At 38.8% G+C, this 12,174-nt stretch overlaps 1 protein-coding gene and 1 pseudogene across 2 annotated transcripts in view; one reads left to right on the plus strand and one right to left on the minus strand.

The window, feature by feature from the left end:
* The window catches only part of ntng2b (netrin g2b), an 83,811-nt gene extending 81,616 nt beyond the window's left edge, over nucleotides 1-2,195 (plus strand). For both annotated transcript variants that reach the window (XM_073824396.1, XM_073824395.1), the window contains one exon: nucleotides 739-2,195. In XM_073824396.1, coding sequence (XP_073680497.1) covers nucleotides 739-956 — 218 coding nt within the window. In that variant the 3' untranslated portion in view covers nucleotides 957-2,195. The remainder of the gene's footprint in view (nucleotides 1-738) is intronic.
* Nucleotides 2,196-5,120: 2,925 nt separating this feature from the next.
* On the minus strand, nucleotides 5,121-7,121 carry LOC141292099 (serine/threonine-protein kinase pim-2-like; annotated as a pseudogene).
* Nucleotides 7,122-12,174: the final 5,053 nt, after the last annotated feature.

The following is a 12,174-nucleotide window of genomic DNA, read 5'->3' on the forward strand; positions in this document are numbered from 1 at the left end:
TAAGCATTCTAATGATGTATGGTTTGTTAGGATAGGACAATATTTGGCCGAGATGCAATTATTTGAAAATCTGGAATCTGAGGGTGCAAATTTTTTTTTTTAACATTTTAGAAAATCGCCTTTAAAGTTGTCCAAATAAAGTTCTTAGTAATGCATATTACTAATCAAAAATTAGTAATACATTTTTATATATTTACGGTTGGAACTTTATTAAATATCTTCATGGTACATGATCTTTACCTAATATCTTAAAGGAGTAGTTCACTTTCAGAACAAATACTTACAGATAATGTACTCACCCCCTTGTCATCCAAGATGTTCATGTCTTTCTTTCTTTAGTCGTAAGGAAATTATGTTTTTTGACGAAAGGGGCACCATAGAAGTCCATTATATGGAGAGAAATCCTGAAATGTTGTCCTAAAAAAACGATTTCTTTACGACTGAAGAAAATAAAACTTGGATGACAGGGGGTGAGTACGTTATCTGTAAATTTTTGTTCTGAAAGTGAACTACTCCTTTAATGATTTTGGCATAAAAGAAAAATCGACAATTTTGACCCATACAATGTATCTCTTTGGCTATTGCTACTTGTGGTCAAGGGTCACATATTACTGTATTTTTGATCAAATAAATAAATTGAAAAATCTTAATTATTCCAAACAAGTCTAGGAAAAACAATGTGTATTTGCTTGAACATAACATAACTTTTACATAACTTTTTCCTCCTGTTCTCCACAGCGAACGTGTGTGACGACGAGTTACTGTTGTGCCAGAACGGGGGGACGTGCATTCAGAATCAGCGCTGTAGCTGTCCGCCGGACTTTAAGGGTGTTTTGTGCCAACAGTCGCGCTGCGACGGAGGCAAAAAGTGCAACGGTGCCAGCGCGCTCACTCTGAGCCTGGCACTTCTGCTCTGCCCGCTCCTCGCCACCCTGCTGGGCTCCGCCGCTTCCTGAGAGACCCCTGCTTCACCACCAGCAGGCACCGAGAGGGCCACATGCTCAGCATCGCCCTCTACAGAGTGCAGAACGCCCTGCAGGACATCAAGAATGAGAAACAAAGACTCTGGTAGAGCTGGAAATCAATGGAACTCAAAATGTGCACCTCACATATACGCTGAGGATGGATAATACCAAAAACACACACACTACACACACAAACACACACACACACACACACACACACACACACACAAAATCAACAAGAAGTGAGCTTCTTGTGCAATAGCTGCAAAATGTAAAACAAACCGCACATCCTTCACTCTGATTGGTCAGTGTATGGGCAGTGATCGGAGACTGTACGACGTTTTCAGGAAAGGTCCGGCTTCACCTTTTTTTTTTCACTCCCTCGCTGCAGTTTTTACCATTCAGTTGTGTGTAACGAGCGCTCACTGTTATTTGCTAAAAAAGCAAAGAGTATGATATTATTGTGATATTTGTTATATCATGACTATTAAGATTTTAGGCACTGTACCGCTGGTTGTTATAGGAATGTTTGTCGCCACAGTTAGAGGTCGTTGATATTTACGAAGAATTCGGGACACGAACACGCTATCCAACTCACAAGAGAAGATATGTAATCAAATGAAATTATTATAAACCCACATTATTTGACTATTTTTGGTAGAGAATATTTTTGTTTTGGATCTACATAAGAGACAGATGGTTTTATTACACTGTAAACTTAACAGCACACAAGCTACTATAGTATGAGAATCTATAATGTAGAGTTTACACTGTCAGGTATTACAGAGGATGAATTTACACACTAAATGTACCAGAATTTATTAGATGGCAAACTCTACTGAAATGTATGGGATGGGGTTTATAACACTTTATGGTTAACAGATTTGCAAAAGTAAAAGAACTGAATGAAATTTTATGACACTGTAAACATTACAGTAAATGTGACTGTTACTTGGCCATGTTTGAGTTGTTGCTGTGTGGATCATTTCTTCAACACTACATAAAAATCACATTTCATAACTAACAATAACTTTAAAACACATCCAGGCATAATCCAATTAATATGAATTTTAAAAACTCAACTTTTTGAACTTATACAAATATGTTTGTGTTGTAATTTAAAGATATATTATTATACAAGGGAATAAAGGACTTAAAGGAAAAAACACAAATTTAAAATGATTTACAGCAATGGCAATAAAAAAGAACAGGTTGGAAATAAAAAGCATAACTTACTGTACAAGAAGTTGTAACTGTGTTCTTTTTTTCTTTTTAATTCATTTTATATTTTGATATATTTTTGTCCTACAGATTTCAGTTTTAAAGTGAAACAAACCAGCTAATAATACCACAAAACACCAAAGAATCTGTCAAATCTATTGTTTAACTTACTGGTGTTTGTGCTGCTGCTTTCCCTCCAAAATTATGTCACTTCCTGTAGGATGATGTCATTAAGGAAATTAATGACTTTTGCTAGTTAAAAGTATTTACAAATGACTAAACTTGCAGAAAGTATTGAGAAAACAGTAAAAACTGATGACAAAAATTAAACTAATTTCCCAAGAAAATGTTTTGTTTTTAATTTGAAAAGGGAAAAATAAAAAAATAAAAAGAAACATTTAGAATATTTGTTTAGAATTTATTATTTTACAAATTAGTGCAGCACCAAGGACATGAAAAAATAGCAAAATGCATTTAAAACAAATAATTTTAAAATTCAAAATTTTAAATTCACTTAATTTAACTAATATAATTTTCATCTTTAAAAATTTGTGAGTTTATTATTTTATCCAGTCTATTAAAACGCATTTTAGGAGTGACCCAGTCACAACTAATTGGTCTTATATACTGTATAATTGATTACATTATTGATACATTATTTAGCTTGAGAGATCATTTAAAAAAGGTTGGAAAAAAATAAACACTTGGAATATTTCTTCATTAACTACGAGTTTAGCATTTTACTAATTAGATAAAAACATTGCAACATGTACTTAAATCAACAGATAAAATGATTTAAAATTCATGTCGTTTCTTTTTGTTTTTTTTGTAGAGTGTGATACGAGTGACCCAATCAAATCTTCTACTGGCTTTTATATAACAGTCATACAGGAACCCAGAGAGAGTTTTATATTTACTTTGGTCTGTGCGGTCACCGCTTTATGAAATATCTGAAAATGACACCCGAGCCAGTGAGACAACAAACAGGATGCTGCTCCAATAATGTAAAATTACAAAAAAAATACGATTCCAGGCCGTGCTGACCCGGCATCTTTCTGACGAGAGAAAAATGCTGCGTCACGTCACAGCAGCAGAGTGTCCTGCACCTGAGAGGATCAAGCTTTTATCTTAGTCAGCGGGCATTGATTACCTTCTTCAGAATATCAATAGCGCACACAGGGAGGATACGTCAGGATGCTCTTTATGAGTCCAACACTTAATTCTCACCACCTTTAGACAGAAACATGATTGTAAGTCACAACTTAAATGTGACTTATAAACACTTAAATGTGTTCAGTAAGATATTCAATAAAATCTTATTGGACAACATGACTTTTAACAATAGCAAATCAATTGTAATAGCATGCACTGTTTAAAGTAATCTTATTTCCTATGTAGGTAAATGTCAAAAATACCATCTCTCTATCAGGGGTGTAGCAGCCAATTTAAAAGTGGGGGGGGACAGTATGGTGATGTTCATACAGTATAATAAATTCTAAATAGAAGAACAATGGGCATTTTACAGCACCAAAGTGGCAATTTGAGGACACCCAAGAGATTTGCGCTGTGATTGGCTAAATGTTAGTTCACTCAAATCTAAGTAACAAATCAGAGAACAATGGCGGAAATATTGGTGCTAGGTCAAAAAGTGCGGGGGACATGTGCCCCCCCCCCCCCCTCGGTTGCTACGCCCCTGCTCTCTATTACGGTTCCACCACAAAACAACACGACTGAACTAAACTGAACTGCTTAAACTTGAGTTGTAAATGTTGATTTTTGTAAAGCTTTCTACTAGTTTGAGTTATTTGGCCACACATTATGTGGGCCTACACAGTCCTGTTCTGTGGAGTATAATATACAGTTGCTTGGCCCTAAAACTGGGGCAAGGCAAACTGGTGTAAACTTGGAAACACTGCGCCCCCTAGTGGCGAAATAGACACTGTACATTTTACAATTACCAAAGACTACAGAATACCCTGAAAGGAACTTTGCTATTACTACCTTCATTTTCAAAACGGGTTTCTTCCCTCTCCTTAAGTCGTCTGTATTGATCCACAGGGTTCAAATCTACGTAGGTGAGAAATATTATTATGCAAATGTAAACATAAACAGTCTATAAAAAAATACAGGACACTTCGCTAAGGTGAAAATCATATAAAACAGTCCTGGACCACAAAATCAGTCATATGTCAATGTTTTGTAATCTGAAAGCTGATTAATAAATACACTTTCCATTAATGTATTGTTTGTTAGGATAGGACAGTATTTGTCCAAGATACATCTATTTGAAAATCTGGAATCTGATGGTGCAAAAAAATCTAAATATTGAGGAAATTGCCTATAAAGTTGTCCAAATGAGATACTTAGCAATGCATTTCAAGTTTTGATATATTTATGGTAGGAAATTTACAAAATATCTTCATGGAACGTGATCTTTGTTTAATATCCTAATTATTTTTGGTATAAAAGAAAAGTCTATAATTTTGATCCATGCAGTGTATTTTTGGCTATTGCTACAAATATACCCGTGCTACTTATAATTGTTTTTGTGGTCCAGGGTCACATATGTAGCTATATGATCACCAAAAGTCACATGGTCCAACAAACAAACAAACAAAAATATGAAGAAAACATAGTAAAATATAAAAATAAGCATGAGGTACTTACCATAAAGGAGATAACTCCGTGGCTCCTTAAGCAGACTCTTAAATCTTTTTTATCTTTATTATTACTGTATCTGTTTCCATGTGGGCTTAATACTCTTAGTAAGAACTGATGATCATGTTATCCAGAATTTTGAAAAGTCGGGAAAAAATAATAAATATTTTTTATTTGAAATCTCAGTTCAGGGTTGGGGATTTGGAATCTTTCCATCAGGGTAGATTCCTCTATTTCTGTGATTTTCTATGGCCTTAAAGCAGCACTGGCTTCCTGTCAAGCCGTAAACCAGTCGTGGAGACCGAGTTTCTCCAGGTCAATCCGCTGCTTTGGGTCGAGCTGCAGACAGCGGCAAATAATATCGCAGCATTCTATGCAGAATGAAGAGAGAGAGTCTGATTATTACCTCAAATTTACATGCAAGTTCTATTTTGTATGATTCAGATTTATAGTTGTCTTTTACTGAAGTGAAGATCTCACCTTTTGATAAGCCATCTTTGGCCCAGGTGTTGCTGTTAATCTTTTCCAGGTCTTCTATCTTTGGGAAATCGCCACACAGCAGTGCAAACAAGAGGATCCCGAGTGACCACACTGTCGCTGGTTCCCCGTGGTACTTGCCGGTCAACAGATACTCAGGAGGGCAGTACTCTCTTGTGCCTGAAGAAGAGATTTTGTTTCCATTAACATAGGATTTTAACTAGATATTCATTATTGTGCAAGAAATGATTCCATTCCATTTGATTCACAACATTGGATCTTCAACTCATCACTAGAGTTTGAGACCCACTTTACAGCTTTGAGGGATCATACATACCAGCAAAGGAAGTGTAACCTTCATCGTTGAGGAAGTCACCACAGCCAAAGTCAATTAATTTGACTTCAAGTGTGTCCGGGTTAATAAGAATGTTTTCCATCTTAATATCTCTGTGCAACACTCCACGTCGGCAGCATGTTTGAGCTGCGAATGTTGCCTGGCGCATGATGACTCTTGCCACGTCCTCTTCAAGGGTTACTACTTGCCGCAAGAGAAACCAGTTCAGTTCCTCACAGGGCATGGGCCGTTCTAGGACCTAAACGTAGTGGTCAGACTCCACCCGCCAGTCCAGAAGCTGGATGATTTCCTGAACTTTGGGCCCTTGGTTTGCCAGAATTAACAGAGCGACCTCCAGTGGAAGAGGCTTGAAACCACCATTCTACAAGAAGACAGTTGTTAGATGGCTATAAGACTTAAAAAATTCCTGGACAAACTGTTGACAACGGCAATATTAATCAATTGCAATGGCATCCATGTTCATGAGATGTTTTAAATTTAACAGTAACTGAGAGGAGAAACAGAGAGAGAGCACAGGCTACTTACAATGCTGATGAACTTCGCGTTCCTGTTGGAGACGAATTTTATCGCCACCTGATCAACAAAACACAAAGGAGATGTAAGATTTTCAATTCATTTATGAGCAGAGTTCACAACATTTCAATCATTAACCCTGAACAGACATGGACAATTTAAATTCTAATAAGTCAAGTGCTCTTAATAGTGAATATAAGATTAACAGAGTAGTTGCATTAGTCAGATGAATATAATATAAGGCAAAAATAATTATCAAGATATTGTAAGTAGTGAAAACTGATACCTGTAGGCCATCATCCAAACGTGTCGCAGCATAAATGGTTCCAAAGCCTCCTTTCCCCAGGTGACTGCCAATCTTATAACGGCGTGAATTGATGTCTGTTAAAAGTTAAATAAGAGATGTTGACACAAAATGTCAATCGGTGACAGTACTTCATCAATTATATATATCAATATATAATATCAATTATATCAATTAAGATACTGCACTGAATAGTTGTTCCTTAAAAACTCATTTGTCACACTAAAAAACTTTTCCTTTTTTGTAAAATAAAAACAAAGTGCATATTAAAGTTAGTTTAAACTCCTGAATTGCTGATTAAGTGTGCCTATGTGTTGGATTAGGTTATGGTTAAGGTAGCAAACTGACCAATAATTGTTGTTCCATCCTGCAGCTGGTTTGACTGGGGTGGCACAGTGTCCTCTGTCTGACAGACTGTAGCTTGAGGTGCATCAACACTACACTCAGACATGTCACAGCAAGCTGAAGAGACGTCTTCACTACTGTCGGACATGGCAGAGTCTGTATCTTGCAGGACATCATCACTACAGCTGGACATGGGAGAGACTGTAGTTTGAAGGACATCATCACTACAGCTGGACATGGCAGAGACTGTAGCTTGGAGGATGTCATCACTACTGTCAGACATGGCACACAAAAAAGCTTCAGGGATGCCATCACTACAGCTGGACGTGGCGCAGACTGTAGCTAGTGGGACGTCCTCGCTACAGCTGGACGTGGCGCAGACTGTAGCTAGTGGGACGTCTTCGCTACAGCTGGACGTGGCGCAGACTGTAGCTAGTGGGACGTCTTCGCTACAGCTGGACGTGGCGCAGACTGTAGCTAGTGGGACGTCTTCGCTACAGCTGGACGAGGCGCAGACTGTAGCAAGTGGGACGTCTTCGCTACAGCTGGACGTGGCGCAGACTGTAGCTAGTGGGACGTCTTCGCTACAGCTGGACGTGGCGCAGACTGTAGCTAGTGGGACGTCTTCGCTACAGCTGGACGAGGCGCAGACTGTAGCCAGCGGGACGTCTTCGCTACAGCTGGACGTGGCGCCGACTGTAGCCAGTGGGACGTCTTCGCTACAGCTGGACGAGGCGCAGACTGTAGCCAGTGGGACGTCTTCGCTACAACTGGACGTGGCACAGACTGTAGCCAGTGGGACGTCCTCGCTACAACTGGACGTGGCGCAGACTGTAGCTAGTGGGACGTCTTCGCTACAGCTGGACGTGGCGCAGACTGTAGCTAGTGGGACGTCTTCGCTACAGCTGGACGTGGCGCCGACTGTAGCCAGTGGGACGTCTTCGCTACAGCTGGACGAGGCGCAGACTGTAGCTAGTGGGACGTCTTCGCTACAACTGGACGTGGCGCAGACTGTAGCTAGTGGGACGTCTTCGCTACAACTGGACGTGGCGCAGACTGTAGCTAGTGGGACGTCTTCGCTACAGCTGGACGTGGCGCAGACTGTAGCTAGTGGGACGTCTTCGCTACAGCTGGACGTGGCGCCGACTGTAGCCAGTGGGACGTCTTCGCTACAGCTGGACGAGGCGCAGACTGTAGCCAGTGGGACGTCTTCGCTACAACTGGACGTGGCACAGACTGTAGCCAGTGGGACGTCCTCGCTACAGCTGGACGTGGCGCAGACTGTAGCTAGTGGGACGTCTTCGCTACAGCTGGACATGGCGCAGACTGTAGCTAGTGGGACGTCTTTTCTACAGCTGGACGTGGCGCAGACTGTAGCTAGTGGGACGTCTTCGCTACAGCTGGACGAGGCGCAGACTGTAGCTAGTGCGACGTCTTCGTTACAGCTGGACGTGACGCAGACTGTAGCTAGTGGGACGTCTTCGCTACAGCTGGACGAGGCGCAGACTGTAGCTAGTGCGACGTCTTCGTTACAGCTGGACGTGACGCAGACTGTAGCTAGTGGGACGTCTTCGCTACAGCTGGACGTGGCGCAGACTGTAGCCAGTGGCTTCTCTGTATGGCTCTGGCCGCGTGATAACTCGTAGTGTGTGTGTAGTTTAATGTACTTTTTGGAAGCGGAATAAAATAGATTTATTTAGGAAATCATCATATCTGTTTGGCGAATCAGTGTTTTGTTGTTAATCGGTGGCGATTTAAGTCGTTTACAGGTAAGAATGGTCTAAATATTAGCATGCGCTGTAACGGTAAATGATGAATGCGGTTAGTCAAGTCAAGGCCCTTTCACACGGGACGCGGCAAGCGGTGAAATCGCCGCGCGGCTGCCGCCTTCTCTTGTAGTGGAAGCGTTTTGTGCAGTTGAGGCGGTGTTCGCGACGCAGTCTGGGGGCGGACGTTGCCATAGTTACAGTTCCTTAAAAGTCTAAATAAAACGGAAAATTGTGTTTGTGTCATTAATTATTGTCATTATTATTATTCAAACTTTTGAAAGATATAGTTTATTATAACACCACGCATAATAATGTATTGTTTGGACACTTTGTACATATTTGTATTTTTACCTGGCAAACTAACTCGTGTGCTCACCCCAAATATGAGATTTTAGATGATTCATACAGTTCTGGGAAATCCAGCACACTTAAAACAATCTTCTCCTCTAATCTTCTCATCTCAAAAATGCTGCAGTAAAAAGGTTTCATATGAGTTGTGCATATAATATGGGACGTCCTGAATAAGAACTGATCATTGTTTTTTTCTACTTTTTAGAAATGGGGTCTATATACCCCGTTAAAATGTAATCATGTCCCATATCTCAAAAATGCTGCCGTAAAAAGGTTTCATATGAGTTGTGCATATAATATGGGACGTCCTGAATAAGAACTGATCATTGTTTTTTTTCTACTTTTTAGAAATGGGGTCTATATACCCCGTTAAAATGTAATAATGTCCCATATCTCAAAAATGCTGCAGTAAAAAGGTTTCATATGAGTTTTGCATATAATATGGGCCGTCCTGAATAAGAACTGATCATTGTTTTTTTTCTACTTATTAGACTCTGAAGTCTAATAATGTCCCATTTCTCAGAAAAGAACCGTCAAGTACACCAATAAATAAAACGGATATTAAAGCAGAAATGCAAATAAATAAGTAAGTAAAAATTCACGAGCATTTTGTAGTATTATCTCTCAGTCCTGGGCGTCTAAATGAAAAGCGCTCTGCAAGCGCGTTCTCTCTGTGTTGTTTCTGAAACTACCGTAATCACTGTAATATGCGCGCACACTTAAAATCAATCGCGGCTGGCTTGACCGTGTTTTTCTGAACCGCGGCTTGCTTTACCGCAGTGATTATTTGCATGAGACGCTGCTTTAAAAAAAAAAAAAAAATACGGGACAAAACCCGTCCCGTATTGATTCAAAACGGGACGCGCAATTTCATTCTCAAATACGGGACGATTCCGTATTTTAAGGGACGGGTGGCAACCCTACCCACGAATGAAGCAAGTAAACACTTTTATGAATGTATTACTGAATCATGATCAAGAGGATGTTGATAGACTGTTCTGCCATGTTGGAAATCGTTGGTGAAATAAAGCACTGTACTGACAGTAGGGGTGTGACGAGACACTTATCTCACGAGACGAGACGAGACGAGATTTTGGGCTCACGAGAACGAGACGAGACGAGATTTTTTAACTTTTTTAAATAAATCCTCAATGATGAAATATATAGGGGACAATAGTATGTTATTCAACAAAAAACACAAAATGCAAAAAAATAAATAAATAAATGTAGGTGCATTTTGCTATGAACTTGTACTTTATGAAATTAAACTTATATTTTAATGAATTATATGCAGTAATAAAAATGCAGTATGATTCTGGGTAAACTGAAAAACAATTTTCTTTTATAAACTGGAGATCACGATTCTGAAGAAAAAAAGGATTAGAAAATTAAACAAAATGACATAATTTACTATTGGTTCTGAAATAATGTTCATTGCTTAAGTCTGAAAAAAAAAACTAAAAAAAAAATGAAGGAGCCCGTGTCTCAATTAATAAAGACTTTCACTATTGGAATCTCTTGAATGTTTAATTCAATGACAAATATTTTTTTAAACGTGCAGTTGTCCCCTCTCCTGGTGAAGAGAATAAACGTTACTCTACATACGTGTTATACTTTCGTTTTTGATCGCTACTGTAGACAATAAGTGTTTATATCCAAACTATAAGCTTTTATCCCAGTACTTATGTTATTTAAATGTCTGTACCAAAGACATGATGATGATTATGTGGTTAAAAAGACTGTTTGTGTTGCTTTCTGAAACCACAGCAGTAAGAATGCAGATTCGAATGTATTCAATAACGTTCACATGGTAAGCGTCAGTGGAGCGCGTGAAACAGTTGTAACAGACAATGCTGAATCACAGTCATTCATGAATAAGATCGCATGGTTGTTTGAATAGAGATCGTGATATTTTTATAACTATTAGTCATGCAGCCCTAATGTAAACATTGCAAAATGTTTTGCCATGATATCATCACGTTCTCGCGAGACCAGTCAGATATCGCGGGACACATCGGAGTCTCGCGAGATCTCGTGTAAATTTACGTGGATGAAAACGAGGCCGTGAGAGATTTCAGACTTAACAGTCTTTTCAAAAGCACGCACTGTAAAAAGATTCTAAATCATGTGAAAAAAATTTGCTGAATCACAGGTTTCACACTGTTTTAGAGTTTTGTCCACTGAGCGTTTTTTTCAGCAATTGGTGTGTTAAATATAATTCATTGAACGCTCACTATTTACTCAATACTACAACATTTACTTGCAGTTGCATTAAGATATTACACCAGCCCATACTCCTTATACATCTGAAAGCTGAATACATGAGCTTTCCATTGATGTGTGGTTTGTTAGGATAGGACAATATTTGGCCGAGATACAGAAAATCTGAAAATCTGTAATCTAAGGGTGGAAAAAATTAGAAAATCGCCATAAAAGTTGTCCAAATAAAGTTCTTAGCAATGCATGAACTAATCAAAAATTACATTTTGAGATATTTACGATAGGAAATTAACAAAATATCTTCATGAAACACGATCTTTACTTAATATCCTCATGATTTTTGGCATGAAAGAAAAATGTATCATTTTGACCCATAGGCTACAATGTATTTTGGCTATTGCTACAAATATATCTGTTTGGAAGCATGGCACCATTGAAAAGAAGGCAAAAAAATAATTAACAAAACAACTGGCAGGAGTATTGGCGAAAAGAAAAAGGAGGAAACTACTTGCAATGAGATCATTGATTAAGAACTGTACGAAAATAAGAGTTGGCAGTGTTTTGTTGTGGGGAAAAGTCTTCTCTGTCTTGGAAAATAATGCTCAGGAGGTAGAGTTAGAGAAGTTAAAATCTGCTAAAAGACTTTTCTGCAAGAACACAACAAATTCGAGATGCCTGCAGAACATCTGAATCTGTCCAGACAACCATCTTGGTACAATTTCATTATTGCTATCCAGTGAGCATACAGACCATTCTTTGATACGTCATTTCCAGTACTTCCCACAGTTGTTTATTAGTTCTCATAATATTCGCTTTCATTGTAGAAAACCACCTGCTAGTCTGTTTTTCCAAAGATAATATCATATCTACCACTTTCTGGGTGCCCAAGGTTGCAAAGGCTTGTACATTTTAAGATTTTAATGAGTTTTACACACATTATCTATTTCTCATCCTGTGGCTGCTTCCTTCTGTATTCTCTATTCATAAGCGCCTACA

This window comes from Garra rufa, chromosome 19, assembly GCF_049309525.1.
Source record: "Garra rufa chromosome 19, GarRuf1.0, whole genome shotgun sequence".
NCBI lineage: Eukaryota > Metazoa > Chordata > Actinopteri > Cypriniformes > Cyprinidae > Garra > Garra rufa.